This window comes from Salvelinus alpinus, chromosome 6 (genome assembly GCF_045679555.1).
Source record: "Salvelinus alpinus chromosome 6, SLU_Salpinus.1, whole genome shotgun sequence".
Taxonomy (NCBI): Eukaryota; Metazoa; Chordata; class Actinopteri; order Salmoniformes; family Salmonidae; genus Salvelinus; species Salvelinus alpinus.
Window position 1 is genome coordinate 61,445,003 of NC_092091.1, and position 16,862 is coordinate 61,461,864.

General features: G+C 43.3%; 2 protein-coding genes across 3 annotated transcripts; both read left to right on the plus strand.

Moving 5' to 3' along the window:
• The first annotated feature begins 2,226 nt into the window (after positions 1-2,226).
• LOC139579092 (uncharacterized) lies at positions 2,227-5,853 on the plus strand. 2 transcript variants are annotated; one of them, XM_071407350.1, is made up of 3 exons: positions 2,227-2,756; positions 3,112-3,242; positions 3,454-5,853. In XM_071407350.1, exons 1-3 carry the CDS (start codon positions 2,474-2,476, stop codon positions 4,762-4,764), a joined length of 1,725 nt encoding a protein of 574 aa, XP_071263451.1. In that variant the 5' UTR covers positions 2,227-2,473; the 3' UTR covers positions 4,765-5,853. The 2 variants fall into 2 exon arrangements, with proteins under 2 accessions (XP_071263451.1, XP_071263450.1); XM_071407349.1 differs by having other exon boundaries at positions 2,234-2,756; positions 3,112-3,248.
• A 6,242-nt stretch (positions 5,854-12,095) lies between these two features.
• Positions 12,096-15,887, plus strand: LOC139579093 (uncharacterized). Its single transcript, XM_071407351.1, has 3 exons — positions 12,096-12,672; positions 13,108-13,238; positions 13,430-15,887. The coding sequence occupies exons 1-3, from the start codon at positions 12,432-12,434 to the stop codon at positions 14,636-14,638; spliced, it is 1,581 nt and encodes a 526-aa protein (XP_071263452.1). The 5' UTR covers positions 12,096-12,431; the 3' UTR covers positions 14,639-15,887.
• The last annotated feature ends 975 nt before the right edge of the window (positions 15,888-16,862 follow it).

A 16,862-nucleotide genomic window follows, 5' to 3' on the forward strand; every position in this document is an offset into this window, starting at 1 on the left:
CTTCCCTGCAGACCCTTCACCCGAACAGCGCCACAAGTTCAGTACTTCCCTCCTGTCCTCACTGGCATAATAAACTCCTCCTTCACCACTGGCATCGTACCCTCCATCCTCAAAAAGTTAAACGCTGACCCCGATGTCCTGAACAACTTTGTTCCCATCTCAAACCTTACCTTCCTCTCCAAAATACTGGAGCAGGTTGTGGCCACTCAACTTCAATAACCTTCACAAACCATTCCATTACGGTTTCCGCTCCAAACACAGCACTGAAACAGCCCTGGTCAAAAATCACCAACGACCTCCTTCGTGCAGCTGCACCTCTCCCGTCCACTCCTCATGGAATGTCTGGCTGGTGTTGGTGTCATGGGTGTTGCACTCTCCTGGTTTTCCTCCTACCTCACTGACCGCCAACAGTTTGTGCAACTGAAATATCACAGATCAAGTTCACTTCTGCTATGCTGATGACACCCAATTCTACCTCTCCACCAAACCCCCCACTCCCCTCCCTCCCACATCAGCTGCCTTCAAGACATTCGGAGCTGGATGATCATGAACCTAAAACTTACCAGTAACAAGACAGGGGTCAAGCTCATCCGCTACAAATCCACTCTCAGCACAACTTCCGCTATAGATGGTTTCCCGGGGCTCTGCCAACACAAGTCAAACGCCTCCTGGACAGTTCCCTCTCATTCAACCCCAAATAAAAACCATCGCCAGGACAGCATTCTTTCACCTCCGCAATATCTCCAGGCTCCGCCCCTCACTGTCACACTCCAGCACCAAAACCCTCATCACTATTGAAACACTCTCCCACCCAAACTCACCAACAGACTTCCACTGGTCAAGAACTCTGCTGCACCAGATCAACCGAACACATCACACCAATCCACACTGGCTCCCTGTGTAATTCCATATTAACTTTAAGACACTCCTCCCCACCCACAACCTGGCACCCACCTACCTCTCTGACCTTCTCCTAGCCTATGCCCCCTCTCGCTCCCCCTCTGCTGGTCTCCTTGTCACCCCCCCCAATTTGCCTCTCCACCATGGGTGCCCAGGCTGCTGTGCACCCAGCCTCTAGAATGCACTCCCCCCACACATAGAACATCCAGACATATACAACATTCTCATTCAAAAACTTCATAAAAACACATCCTCTTCAAGGATACCTATAGCCTGTGTTCTATAATTGACTCTGCCCCACCCCAAATACTTGTGAAACGTTAACTTTCACTGCCTACCAGCTCTCGAAAACTCAAGGCCGCATTCAATCTTCTCCCTACAGTTTTCAGCCATGGACTGCCTCATGTGAACTACAATCCTGCTGACGCTGAGTTTCAACATCATCACTTGTGATATGGCTTTCGAAAAACATGGTCATTACCTTTCACAAGCAAGAAAGGTTCACTTACTCTAGCACAGATCCATACAGCTATGGGGGCCTCAATCAAACCAAACTACACTTCCCGAGTTAGATTACACACAGGTGTTCAGAGGATGCTAGATAGCTAATTAGCACAGGTGGTCTCCGCTTGTCTTCCGGCTGTTTTCCGTAAAACAAGCGCTGTAACATGGGAGATATGGCCGTGTGGGAAGACTAACACTATCAATGTGTGTATCAATTGAACTTTTAGTTTTAATACAATTATTCTCACTGATATGAAAGATAAGGTCCTTATGCTTCCAAAACCATACCGCAAGTGACGTGTGTTTATGTTCAGATTGGGCACCGGGGCTCTTAATTAACAAAACTTCCCCATACAGAAGATGCCTTAGTCCAATGACTTGTGTAATGTCATAGAACTGAGCATCATGATAAATGGCTAACTGCCTGCCAGACAAGTCAAAACGACTCTGCTGGCTTGCATAGCAATAAAGCTGATTTTTAAATATATATATTTGCATCCATTTGGGTGCGATAACATTTGGGTCCGATGTAGACTAGACCCACTTTGATTCACCCTCATCTCTGACATATTTTGGGTCGACCCACCTCGGATTCAAATCGGAATTGATTTTCAAAAAATGACTGGGTCCTGTAGGTGTTGGATGGGAATTTCACAGGTCCAATTCAGTTCAGATCTCAATTTCAGGATATGAGAAGACCTCTAATGTGTAAGGTTAGATGGTGGTGAAATGTATTTTTCCATTTCCCTTTTCTCATTTATTATTTGTTTTTTTAACAAAATGTGCAATTCACACTCCGACCTGTGGAATGCAGCAAACCCCAACACAGTGTCTAGTCTGTGGGAAACTCACACGAAGAAGTTAATGGACACGAACAGTGACCAAGAATAATTAACACGTTAGCCTTTTTATTATTGTTATTTAAACGTTTATTAACACCCTGGAACTCAAAATCGGACTAATTTAACTGCAAAGTATCACATACTTACCGCATGTTGTGTTTAATTCGTGTTGGTTACAGGACTTGGGTGATAGATGTTATCTAGGTAACGCTAGTTAGCTGCTAACAATGGCTAACTCTAACTGTATGGTTTTTCATACTCAAATAGCCTCCATCATGGAGGTACTAGCGAATGCAGCCGTGGCAGAGATCTGTAAACTCGTAGACGACGACTATGCAGTGTTTCGTTTAGAAATAACTCAAGGCCAGAAAGAAAACAGGGCATTACGGAGGAAACTACTGGAAGTTAAGGTGGCACGGGAGCGCGCAGAGAAGACATTACGAGAGCGCGTCCTCACCAGTCGACCCAGTAGTGTCAAGATCCTCGACAGATACAGAGGATTGGCAAGAGGTACATTTTGCAGAAGGCCGAGGCTTAGCCTTTCGCCCCGTTCCGCTATGCACCTGTGTAGATGTAATACCCAGAATTGGGTCTTGGTCAGTTTTTAGATAGATAATCAGAGGAATTGTTGCATACTATCATGTTCAAACAAGATTCTTGATTTACTGCATTTACTATTATTTACTCAATGAAAACAATGTGATGCATCGAACATAATACAGCGATCAATAAATAGTATATCAAGAAGTTATGAGTGTTACCTTACATCCTTGCCAATGGTAGACAGTATTAATAGTGTACAATATAGTGTTGAGCATTGACAGTAGTTAACCTAATCACCTCTTTTCCCCCATCACTCTCTCAGGTGAAGGACATCTCACTGGAGGCCACAGGAGCTTTGCGAAGCCAGCGGGACGCAATACATGGAGAGATGACCAACCAATAACTTTTGATGAGGGGAGCGGAACCTCAACCCAGCACGTTATCTTGATAGAGGTTAATGTAATAGTGCTACATTACAAATAATTACAGTTACTTTGTAAATCAAATGTGGCCGTTTATTTCAGAAAGGCTCCCCTCAGCTATTCATTGTCTTACATGTACATCCTCATTTATCTGCCATAGGGGAGCTTGTGAGACTTCTCTTCGACATTGTTATCCAATTCAACTCATGTGCCGAGAATAACCTCATCTCTTCTTGTGTCAGTCTGCAGATGTAGAGGCTGCAGGTCCTGGAGAATCATCTCTGGTCAAGCAGGAGAGGATTGAAGGAGAGGAGGACCCACAACACAGCAGAGACATCCGGACTGGAGCAGCGGCTGTACTGGTACCTCCTGTAGCCACGAATCACTTATCCACCGCCGTGCCCCTGCCCAGGGCCCGATGCAGCATCACGGAGGTCAGTGGAACACAGAACGCCGTCCTCAAGTCAGAGACGGACACCAAGACTTTAACTGTAACACAAAGGCTTTTACACACAGGATCTGACCACAGGCTAGACCCAGAGAGACAGGAGCTGGGGAGACTGGGCTGTCCACTTGCTCCCGGATCAGAGTATTTACTTTACGGTAACCCGAGACCGAGGACGGTTCATTCCCATCGGGACCCAGGTAACGCGTTAGAGACTGGCAATGATCCGTCTTGTTCTTACTCTACAGAGATGGACCCTGGCAACATGCCCTTGGGTTTAGAGACACAGACTGATCTGTCTAGAGACGACTGGAACCAGTACAGTAGTAGTGTATACTCTAAAGGGTGCCAAGATGAGAAAGGGGAGGGTCTGGTTGTAGATGAGGTGACTGTGAAAGTGGAGGGGGATGCTCCTCTGGCATGGAATGTAGACGAGACTCACTTAGGAGAAGGACACTCACAAGGCAGAGATTTCTTAGATTACAGGGGAAGCTTAAAGACTAATCTAAATGTCGCCACCCACTCCCCTTTAGACACATTCAGGGATCGCGACCCAGTGTCCACTTCGATGGGGTCTTCCGATTCACACGGCCGCGTCTTTTTTGATCAGGTTTTGAACTCAAACGACACGGCTAGAGCCCAGGCTCAGGGAGGGGTAACAACATCAGGCAATAGTAAAGAGAAACGGTTCCGTTGCATGTTCTGTAACAAAGGCTTCAGCTGCCCTCAGAAGGTGGAAATTCACCAGAGGGTCCACACTGGGGAGAAACCCTTCAGCTGTACCCAGTGTCACATGCGCTTCGCCCTGGCTGGCAACCTGAAGAGACATCAGAGGGTCCACACAGGGGAGAAACCCTTCAGCTGCCCCCAGTGTGAGAAGAGATTCTCCCAGGCTGGTGACCTGAAGAGGCACCAGAGGGTCCACACAGGGGAGAAACCCTTCAGCTGTACCCAGTGTGACATGCGCTTCGCCCTGGCTGGCAACCTGAAGATGCACCTGAAGGTCCACACGGGAGAAAAGCAGTTTGCCTGTACACACTGCGGGAAGAGCTTCTCAGAGAGGAGCTACCTCAGTATACACCAGCAGAAAAACCATTCCACTCTATAACATAGAAAGTAACCATTCCACTCGATATCCTCTGACGTTTAGATGAAACCCTGCACAAAGAGAAATTGGTATTGTTGTCAGCGGAAAAGATGCAAAGATTCTTTTGGAATGACGAGTGTAACAGATTTCAGTGTTGAATATTGCATCCAGGCATTGTGTGATATACACTGAGTGTATGAAACTTTAAGAACACCTTCCTAATACTGAGTTGTACCACCCCCTTTTGCCCTCAGCACAGACGCAATTCGTCGGGACATAGACTTTACAAGATGTCGAAAGCATTTCACAGGGATGCTGGCCCATGTTGACTCCAATGCTTCCCACATTTGTGTCAAGTTCCTTTGTGGTGGACCATTCTTGATACACATAAACAAACCCATCAGCGTTGCCGTTCTTGACACAAACCAGTGCACCTACATTTACCCCATTTAAAGGCACTTAAATATTTTGTCTTGCCCATTCACCATCTGAATGGCACACATACACAATCCCTGTCTCAATTGCCTCGAGGCTTAAAATTCCTTCTTTAACCGTTCTCCCCTTCATCTACACTGATTGAAGTGGATTTAACAAGTTACATCAATAAGGGATCATAGCTTTCAGCTGGATTCACCTGGTCAGTCTATCAGAGCTTAATGTTCATAATGTTTTTTACACTCAGTGTATAAGCCTAATGAGTCTCTTACATATTGTGTTTGTACTGTGTAGGATATATAATGTTCACAAATGCCTATTTCATTACTTCCATTCAACTACTTTATTTCCCCCCCAAAAAGCACCCTAGTCCTTGCCAATGACAAGCATACCCATCACATGATGCAGCCACCATTATGCTTGAAAATAGTGGTACTCAGTGATATGTTGTGTTCGATTTGCCCCAAACAAAACGCTTTGTATTCAGGACAAAGTTTATTACTGAAGTGCCATTTTGCAAACAGGATGCATGTTTTGGAATATTTTTTTTTCTGTACACGCTTTCTTCTTTTCACTCTGTCATTTAGGTTAATATTATGGAGTAACTACAATGTTGTTGATCCATCCTCTGTTTTCTCCTATCACAACCATTAAACTCTAACTGTTTTAAAATCACCATTGGCCTCATGGTGAAATCTCAGAGCAGTTTCCTTCCTCTCCGGCACCTGAGTTAGGAAGGACGCCTGTATCTTTGTCATGACTGGGAGTATTGATGCACCATCCAAAGTGTAGTTAATAACTTCATCATGCTCAAAGAGATATTCAGCGTCTGCTTTTTTATTTCACAATTCTACCAATAGGTGCCCTTTTTTGCAAGGCATTGAAAAAAACTCCCTGGTCTTCATGGTTGAATCTGTGCTTGAAATTCACTACTCAATTGAGGGACCTTACAGATCAATCAATCAATCAAATTTATTTATAAAGCCCTTTTTACATCAGCCGATGTCACAAAGTGCTATACGGAAACCCAGCCTAAAACCCCAAACAGCAAGCAATGCAGATGTAGAAGCACGGTGGATAGGAAAAACTCTAGAAAGGCAGGAACCTAGGAAGAAACCAGGCTTTGAGGGGTCCTCTTCTGGCTGGCCCGGGTGGAGATTTTAACAGTACATGGCCAAGTTGTTCAAACGTTCATAGATGACCAGCAGGGTCAAATAAGAATAATAATCACGGTGGTTGTAGAGGGTGCAACAGGTCAGCACCTCAGGAGTAAATGTTAGTTGGCTTTTCATAGCCGATTAGTCAGAGGTAGAGACAGCAGGTACGGTAGAGAGAGAGTCGAAAACAGCAGGTCTGGGACAGGTAGCACCTCCAGTGAACGGGTCAAGGTTCCATAGCCGCAGGCAGAACAGTTGAAACTGGAGCAGCATCACGACCAGATGGACTGGGGGCGGCAAGGAGTCATCAGGCCAGGTAGTCCTAAGGCATGGTACTGGGGCTCAGGTCCTCAGAGAGAAAAGAGAAAGAAAGAGAGAATTAGAGGGAGCATACTTATATTCACACAGGACACCGTGGCCCCGTCCGACGATACCCCCGGACAGGGCCAAACAGGCAGGATACAACCCCACCCACTTTGCCAAAGAACAGCCCCCACACCACTAGAGGGATATCTTCAAACCACCAACTTACTACCCTGAGACAAGGCCGAGTATAGCCCACAAAGATCTCCCCAACGGCACGAACCCGAGGGGGGCGCCAACCCAGACAGGAAGATCACGTCAGTGACTCAACCCACTCAAGTGACGCACCCCTCCTAGGGACAACATGGAAGAGCACCAGTAAGCCAGTGACTCAGCCCCCGTAATAGGGTTAGAGGCAGAGAATCCCAGTGGAGAGAGGGGAACTGGCCAGGCAGAGACGGCAAGGGTGGTTCATTGCTCCAGTGGCTTTCCGTTCACCTTCACACCCCTGGGCCAGACTACACTCAATCATAGGACCTACTGAAGAGATGAGTCTTCAATAAAGACTTAAAGGTTGAGACCGAGTCTACATCTCTCACATGGATAGGCAGACCATTATTCCATAAAAATTGAGCTCTATAGGAGAAAGCCCTGCCTCCAGTCGTTTGCTTAGAAATTATAGGGACAATAAGGAGGCCTGTGTCTTGTGACCGTAGCGTACGTGTAGGTATGTACGGAAGGACCAAATGAGAAAGATAGGTAGGAGCAAGCCCATGTAATGCTTTGTAGGTTAGCAGTAAAACCTTGAAATAATTGTATGTGTGGGGTAATCATTCAAAAATCATGTTAAAAACTATTAATGAACACAGAATGAGTCCATGCGAGTTATGTAATTTGTTAAGCACATTTTTACTCCTGAACTTATTTAGACTTGCCATAACAAAGGGGTGGAATACTTACTCAAGACATTTGAGCTTTTAATTTTGTATTTAAAAAATGTAATTGCATAGATCAGAGACATCTCAATTTACTATAATTTAAATTCAGACATTAACAACAAAATGTATATTAAGGGCAGTGAATACTTTGAAGGCACTGTAAAACTACTCTGCATTACATACTGCAATGGGTATTCCAACCCCGAGCCCCAGCCTGTTCTTGCTGATTAAACACTTTTTTTGTGTGCTGCCTAACCAATGGCTGTGGTGTGTAGGTCTACGATGGCAGTTCAGGTCGAGAGTCAAAGTCTTCTTAACATAATTTTTTATTGTTGTATTAGGCCTAGTCCAAGAAAATGTACTGTTGCGTGCAGACTAGCAAATAGCCTATGTTCTGTCCGTTTGAGAAGGAGAACGTGAAGATGAGGACCCGAGGTCAACTTTGATCGCTTTTATAAAAAAACTAGGTTTCTTGTCCACAATGTATTTATCAGAGTTATTGACCTCACAATAAGCACGATTCAAGTCATTTACATTGTCGTGCCCAAACTTGAAGCAGCAGCCACAGCACAATTGAAAATGGACAGCTCATGGCGCTTGAAAGTAGGCAAATTGGAGTAGGCATAATTCATTTCTCCAGTCTTAATTTTACTAACAACGAGGGCTTTGTGTTGAAGCCTATTTCTTACTATTGAATAAATATAGGTAGTCTTGCCTGTTTGACAGACGGAATTAGGCTATAGGCTGATATATCCATAGATTTGACGGTCAATTCCTCCACCCACCATGCACTTTAAATAGCCTATCTCTGTGTCAGTGAAGGGCTGTTAAATTAAAACCAAGGCTCGAATTGAGAGGGTATAACATAGGCCTACCATTTTATTAAAGACAATTGTGAAAAACACAGGCCTACCCCTTAGCTTTTGAAGAAATTAAACAGATCCGATTATAGGTGATCTTTAACAGCGCTTTGGTCCGTGATGCTTTATGCTCGAAACAAACTGTAAAATAGCCGGGAAATACGTGACTCCGATATATGGGGTTATCATCGTTTCGTTTCTTTGACATTCAGATGCTGAGCTACAACCTATACTCGAGGAGACAAAACATTTACTTTGCTTGGGAAGTAATCTAATTCTGTCACTATCAATGTATTAGTATTCCCTTTCTGTATACCATAAGACGTTCAAACCACGACAGCTTTTAGGGGAACACTTGTGACTTCTCGTTGGGTTAAGCCACAGAAGAAGAGTAGCCAGCAGTTAAAGCTCACATTTTCTTAGTTGGTAGGCCTACTTTGTTTGGGGTGGAAAGGTATAGGCCTAACTTTCGAAAGTACCATGCTCAGATTCCTAATGACGTCACAAATTAAATAATTTGCAGACAGGGACAGTTTTGTTGCAAACAAGACACACTGATTTGGCATTGGAGGAATATGATAAGATGAACACCGTCTCTCTCTCTGTCCATCCTTAGCCTGTATGATAATGGGCTTCTGTACACTTACAGTTGAAATGTTACATACACCTTAACTTGGGTAAAACGTTTCGGGTAGCCTTCCACAAGCTTCCCACAATAAGTTGGGTGAATTTTGGCCCATTCCTCTTGACAGAGCTGGTGTAACTGAGTCCGGTTTGTAGGCCTCCTTGCTCGCACACGCTTTTTCAGTTCTTCCCACACATGTTCTACAGGATGAGGTCAGGGCTTTGTGATGGCCACTCCAATACATTGACTTTGTTGTCCTTGAGCCATTTTGCCACAACTTTGGAAGAATGCTTGGGGTCATTATGCATTTGGAAGAACCATTTGCGACCAAGCTTTAACTTCCTGACTGATGTCTTGAGATGTTGCTTCAATATATCCACATCATTTTCCTCCCTCATGGTGCCATCTATTTTGTGAAGTACACCAGTCCCTCCTGCAACAAAGCACCCCCACAACATGATGCTGCCACCCCGTGCTTCATGGTTGGGATGGTGTTCTTCGGCTTGCAAGCCTCCCCCCTTTTTCCTCCAAACATAACGATGGTCATTATGGCCAAACAGTTCTATTTTTGTTTCATCAGACCAGAGGACATTTCTCCAAAAAGTACAATCTTTGTCCCCATGTGCAGTTGCAAACCGTAGTCTGGCTTTTTTATGGTGGTTTTGGAGCAGTGGCTTCTTCCTTGCTGAGTGGCCTTTCAGGTTATGTTGATATAGGACTCGTTTTACTGTGGATATAGATACTTTTGTACCTGTTTCCTCCAGCATCTTCACAAGGTCCTTTTCTGTTGTTCTGGGATTGATTTGCACTTTTCACACGAAAGTGCGTTCATCTCTAGGAGACAGAATGCATCTCCTTCCTGAGCGGTATGCCGGGTGCGTGGTCCCATGGGGTTTATACTTGCGTACTATTGTTTGCACAGATGAACGTGGTACCTTCAGGTGTTTGGAAATTGCTCCCAATGATGAACCAGACTTGTGGAGGTCTACAATTGTTTTTCTGAGGTTTTGGCTGATTTCTTTTGATTTTCCCATGATGTTAAGCAAAGAGACACTGAGTTTGAAGGTAGGCCTTGAAAAACATCCACAGCTACACCTCAAATTGACTCAAATTATGTCAATTAGCCTATCAGAAGCTTCTAAAGCCATGACATAATTTTCTGGAATTTTCCAAGCTGTTTAAAGGCACAGATAACTTAGTGTATGTAAACTTCTGACCCACTGGAATTGTGATACAGTGAATTATAAGTGAAATAATCTATCTGTAAACAATTGTTGGAAAAATTACTTGTGTCATGCACAAAGTAGATGTCCTAACCGACTTGCCAAAACTATAGTTTGTTAACAAGAAATTTGTGGAGTGGTTGAAAAACGAGTTTTAATCACTCCAACCTAAGTGTATGTAAACTTCCGACTTCAACTGTATGTAGGTATTACATTAAAAATCAGCCTTTTCCAGCTACAATAGTGATTTACAACATTAACAATGTCTACACTGTATTTCTGATCAATTTGATGTTGTTTTATTGGACAAAGAATGTGCTTTTCTTTAAAAAACAAGGACATTTCTAAGTGACCCCAAACTTTTGAAAGGCAGTGTACGTCCAGTAAAACATGGTGCAGCCAATTGTACATGACTCATCGGAGGCAGAAAGGTTTGGAAGCCCATTCCCACCACGCCAAAAAAATAACAAATGTATACTGTCTCAAAATGTCAAGATATTAACTCTACATCTCGAGATAGTATAGAACATATATATAGAATATGTTTATTCATTTGTAGCATCTATCCGTGTTGTAGAGATAGGCACAGCCAGAAAACGTGTGGTGAGCTGGCATATGCCCCAACACTTTTTGATTCAGTGTGATAAAAAATATTGACACAAAAGCATTGAAAATAGGGACAAAGTACTGTTGTTTACACTGATTTGCTTCATGATTTGACAACTTGTGCACAAATAATCTGTGTTTCAGTCTGATCAACTGTAGCCTACTGATAACAACCACAGCTTCAGGTAGCCTAGAGAAGCCTATAGGCTCTGATCCCCTCCTGCCAGGGGAAACGAAGCGGTAACGTTGTGTATTTATATCTTAAGCTATGAATTTATAGCCTAAAATAGGCCTATTTATTTGTGTTAAGAAAAAATGTGAATGTGATCAAATTTAGTTTATATTCAAACTTTGGGTGGATCGTCTACCTAGAACTTATCAATCCAAAGTTATTGCCTGGAATCAATCAATCAACACAATAGTGATGACATACTGTGTGAGTAACTTTTTAACTACAGATGCATATGCCTACACAATGCCACCCTGCTTAAAGCAAACTCACACGTTAGTTCTATTGTCCAATCGCAGATGTCTATTTTTTTAAACCATATGACCTGATTAGAAACAATCTGGTCCCATCATAGCTCATATAAAACCGTTTTACAGCTGATTTATTACTACCCTCCAACTAGGGTCCAAAGTTTTGTTAGCCCAGTGGTTCTCAAACCTCTCCTCAGGGACCCCCAGATGTTTCAATGTTTTACCTCATCCCCATATTGTTTTTATTTACTTTTCTGCTCTTTTTCACACCAGTATTTCTACTTGCACATCATCATCTGCTTCTATAAACCAATGAGGAGATGGGAGAGGCAGGACTTGCAGCGCGATCTGCGTCAGAAATAGGAATGACTTCTATTTTAGCCCTTAGAAACGCAGACGCTCGTTGGCGCGCGGGAGCAGTGTGGGTGCAATAATTGAATAACATATATTCCTACATTTATTTTGCAACGCTCGTGCACGCGACGCGAGCGGTGTAGTCTGGGTATTACATGCTGACCAGACCGGACACATCGCGTAGCAAAATAAATTTGGTTCAGAATTCGTTTTGATATGTTAATCTGCGTGTCATGATCGCGTTTGGTGTAGGGGGACAAAATATATTTATGCACGATGGTGCACGCGCGCAGCCGGTTTGGGTTCCGTGTTAGGCTGGTGCTTGACAGTCTGCCGTTCATCTCTGTGGACAACGAATCCCACTGTTAGGGCGGGGATACAAGCATCTCGTCATTATATCCAGTATCTCTGGTACCGTATTGCAAAGAACAGAGCGCATGGCTTTTTATTTAGCCACACCATTTGCACTATGACCCTAACCAATAACATCCTTTCCCTACAGGAAACAATGACCAAGAACAATTTCCACGTTAGCGTTTTTATTGTTGCAATTTTTACGTTTATTAGCACCAAGTTAATTAAAAGTACTACTAATTTAACTGCACAGCATCACATATTTACCCCATGTAGTCTTTAATTCGCGTTGGAGACAGTACTTGGTTGATTGACGTTATCTAGGCAACGCTAGCTGCTAACGGTAACTAACAATGGCTAACTGTATGGTTTTTCACACTCAAATAGCCTCCATCATGGAGGTACTAGCGAATTCAGCCGTGGCAGAGATCAGTAAACTCGTAGACGACGACTATGCAGTGTTTCGTTTGGAAATAACTCAAAGCCAGAAAGAAAACAGGACATTGAGGAGGAAACTACAGCTACTGGAACTGAAGGTAGCACGGGAGCGCGCCGAGAGGACAATGCGAGAGCGATACAGAGGAATGGCAAGAGGTACATTTTGCAGAAGGCCAAGGCTGCGGGGGCTCTCGTTCCGTTTCGCATGTATTTAGAAGTGTTACCTAGAATTGTGTCTTCCTCAGTTTTTGATAGCCAAGTAATCAGGGGAAGTATTGCATACTATCTTGCGCATTTGTTGTATTTTACTTTTATATCACGAGGCAGGCAAATTAAGAACAAATTCTTATTGCACAAAGACACTCTCATATTGTTACCAGATTCTTGATTTACTGCATGTACTATTATCATACTTTTAAAGATAATGTGACGGATGGAACATAATCAATCAATAAATAGTATGTCAACAAGTTATGAGAAGTGTTACCTTACATTCCTGCCAATTGTAGACTGTGTAAATAGTGTATAATATAGCTTTGAGCATTCACATTATCTAATTTAACCACCCCTTTCCCCCAATCACTCTCTTAGGTGAAGGACATCTCACTGGAGGCCACAGGAACGTTGTAAAGCCAGCGGGACACAACGGGTGGAGAAATGACCAACCCATATCTATAGATGAGGGGAGTGGAACCTCAACCCAGCATGTTATCGTGATAGAGGTTAGTGTCGTAGTGTAACAAAAAATTACAGTACATCAAATGTGACTTGATCATTTCAGAAATGCTCCCCTAAGCTATTCACTGGCTTACAACAATATTTATCTGCTCTAGGGAGGTTTGAGACTTCCCTATGACATTGTCATCCAATTCAACCATTGTACCGATTATAACCTCCTCTGTTCTTGTGTCAGTCTGTAGATGCAGAGGCTGCAGGTCCTGGGGTCAAGCAGGAGAGGACTGAAGGAGAGGACCCACGGCACAGCAGAGACATCCAGACTGGAGCAGCGGCTGGAGTGGTGCCCCCTGTAGCCACAGAGGACCTGACCGCCGCGCCCCAGGCTAGGACCCGTTGCAGCATCCCGGAGGTCAGTGGAATGCTGAACGCCGCCCTCAAGTCAGAGACGGACGCCGAGACTTTAACTGTAACACACCGGCTCTTACACACAGGATCAGACCACAGATCAGACCCAGAGAGACTGGTGCTGGGGCCACTTGTCTGTCCTCCTGCTCCTGGCTCAGATTACTTACCAGTATTTCATCAGAGCCAGAGGACGGTTCATTCCCGTGGAGATGGTGACGTGTTAGACACTGGGGTTGATGATCTGTCTTGTTCTTATGATACAGAGATGGACCCTGGCAACATATCCTTAGGTTTAGAGACCCAGACTGATCTGTCTAGAGGGGACTGGAACCGGTACAGTAGTAGTGTATACTCCGAAGGGTGCCTAGATAAGAAAGGGGAGGTTATAGTGGTAGATGAAGTGACTGTGAAAGTAGAGGGCGATGCTCCTCCCACATGGAATGCAGATAGTCACCTAGGAGACGGACACTCACAGGGCAGAGATTTCTTAGATTACAGGGGAAGCTTAGAGACAAATCTAAATGTCACAACCAGTTCTCCTTTACACGCGTTCAGGGATCGCAATCCAGTGTCCACGTCGATGGGGCCTTCAGATTCACACGGCCGTGTCCATTTCGATCAGGTATTGAACTCAAACAACAGGGCTAGAGCCCAGGCTCAGGGAGGGGGAGCCACATCAGGCAATAGTAAAGAGAAACGATTCTTCTGCATGTTCTGTAACAAAGGCTTCAGGTGCCTCCAGAAGGTGGAGATCCACCAGAGGGTCCACACAGGGGAGAACCCCTTCAGTTGTACCCAGTGTGAGAAGAGGTTCTCCCGCCAGGACCACCTGAAGAGGCACCAGATGGTCCACACAGGGGAGAAACCGTTTAGCTGCCCCCAGTGCGAGAAGAGGTTCTCCCGCCAGGACCAGCTGAAGATGCACCTGAAGGTCCACACAGGAGAAAGGCCGTTTGTCTGTACACACTGCGGGAAGAGGTTCTCAGAGAGGAGCTACCTCAGGATACACCAGCAGAAAATGCACACGGCCCTTGTATAGTGACATGTAATCAGGATGAAAGTAAGGCGGTCCTGACGGCATCCCAGCAAAATAAATAGTGGGGTTACGCCGTACCGGTAAAACATGAGCCTATCACAATAATTAAAACAAAATGTTAAAAAAAACTGGAGGCTATTATACCTTTATTTTTCATTTAGGCTACCGCATATCAGAGGCATGAACAATTTGCGAATGGACTTGAAAACGAGTGGTATAACTTATTCTCCAAAATGCAATGTGGCTCGACGAGGGCACTGACATTTTTCCAAGGCAGAGATGAATGGCTGACACAGAGACGCGTGGACAGCAGTATAAATTCTGACCTAATGAAAATCTTCAAAATGTCATTACACGTTGTGGTGGTTTGTGTGACAGATGTCTCTTTCCATTTCCATGTTTGGAGGCTGGAAATACAGTGTCTTCAGAAATGATTCATATCCCTTGACTTATTCCACATTTTGTTGTGTTTTAGCCTGAATTCAAACTTGATTTTAAAAAAAGCTGTTTTTAGAAATGTTTGCAAATTTGTTAAATGGAATACAGTTATCTAATTTACGTACAATTCACAATCCTGAGTCAATACATGTTATAATCACCTTTGGCAGTGTTTACATCTGTGAGTCTTTCTGGGTAATTCTCTAAGAGCTTTGTATACATGGATTGTACAATATTTGCACATTATTATTTTTAAAAATTATTCAATTGCTAGACAGCCATTTTCAACTCTTGCCATAGATTTTCAAGCTGATTTAAGTCAAGACATTTGTTGTCTTGGTAAGTGTATATTTTGCCTTATGATTTAGGTTATTGTCCTGTTGAAAGGTGAATTCTTTCCCGGTGTCTGGAGGAAAGCATACTGTACCAGGTTTTCCTCTAGGATTGTTGCCTGTACTTAACTCTTAACTTCTGTTTCTCTTTTATCCTGAAAACCCCCACAGTCCTTAACCATTACAAGCATACCCATAACATGATGCAGCCATCACTATGCTTGAAAATATGGTGAGTGGTACTCAGTAATGTGTTGTATTGGATTTGCCCCAAACATAACACTGTTTTAACATTTTTTTACAGTATTACTTTAGTGCCTTGTTGCAAACAGGATGCATGTATAGGAATTGTGTTATTCTGTAGAGGCTTTCTTATTTTCACTATGTCAATTAGGTTAGTATTGTGGAGTATCTACAACTTTCTTGAGCCATCCTCAGTTTTCTCCTGTCACAGCCATTAAACTCTAACTATTTTAAAGTCACCACTGGCCTCATGATTGAATCCCTGAGCGGTTTCCTTCCTCTCTGGCAACTGAGTTAGGAAGGACGCCTGTATCTTTGTAGTGACTGTGTATTGATACACCATCCAAAGTGTAATGAATAACTTAATGCTCAAAGGGATATTCAGTGTCTGCTTACATATATTTTTTAAAATAGCTATATGTGACCTTCTTTGCGAGGCATTGGAAAACCTCCCTGGTCTTTGTGGTTGAATCTGTGTTTGAAATTCGCTGTTCGACTGATGGACCTTGTAGATAATTGCATGTGTGTAGTACAGAGATGAAGTCATTAAAAAATACTGTTAAACTTTATTGCTGAACTTATTTAGACTTGCCATAAAGGGGTAGAATACTTAATACTATTAATTAGTAAAAAATTCAAAAAACATAATCCCACTTTGACATGATGGGCTATTGTATGTAGGCCAGTGACAAAAACACTAAATTTAATGCATTTTCAATTCAGGCTGTAACAACAAAATGTGGAAAAAGTCAAGGGGTGCGAATACTTTCTGAAGGCAATCCCTGGCCCTGGACCCTGACTCTAGATATTATAGAGACTTGGCTAACAGCTAACTTTTTAGGTCAATAATATGCTGTTTTTAATCATTTTGTTTGCTTTATAACCGTGAGAAATTAAACTAGCTATTAGCTAGCTAGTTAGTTATACCTAGGTAGCTAACAAGGTTAGCTATCTTTTCTCAAAATGAACCTCATTGTGCTTCTACATCTGCATTGCTTGCTATTTGGGGGTTTCAGGCTGGGTTTCTGTATAGCACTTTGACTTCTGCTGATGTAAAAAGGGCTTTTTAAATACATTTGATTGTTTGATTGTGGCTAGCAATTTATTGTCCCTTATGCTAGCCTTTACAGCCAAATATGACTTCAGAAAAGTAAAAAATAAAAATGTATTTAACCTTTATTTAACTAGGCAAGTCAGTTAAGAACAAATTCTTA

What these genes read in the sequence shown, in the direction of transcription:
- LOC139579092 (XM_071407349.1), top strand. Translation starts at nt 2,474, where the DNA reads ATGGCTAACTCTAACTGTATGGTTTTTCATACTCAAATAGCCTCCATC. An exon ending in ATACAGAGGATTGGCAAGAG is followed by an intron (nt 2,757 to 3,111) that starts GTACATTTTGCA and finishes TCACTCTCTCAG; the next exon opens with GTGAAGGACATCTCACTGGA. An exon ending in TTATCTTGATAGAGGTTAAT is followed by an intron (nt 3,249 to 3,453) that starts GTAATAGTGCTA and finishes TTCTTGTGTCAG; the next exon opens with TCTGCAGATGTAGAGGCTGC.
- LOC139579093 (XM_071407351.1), top strand. Translation starts at nt 12,432, where the DNA reads ATGGCTAACTGTATGGTTTTTCACACTCAAATAGCCTCCATCATGGAG. An exon ending in ATACAGAGGAATGGCAAGAG is followed by an intron (nt 12,673 to 13,107) that starts GTACATTTTGCA and finishes TCACTCTCTTAG; the next exon opens with GTGAAGGACATCTCACTGGA. An exon ending in AGCATGTTATCGTGATAGAG is followed by an intron (nt 13,239 to 13,429) that starts GTTAGTGTCGTA and finishes TTCTTGTGTCAG; the next exon opens with TCTGTAGATGCAGAGGCTGC.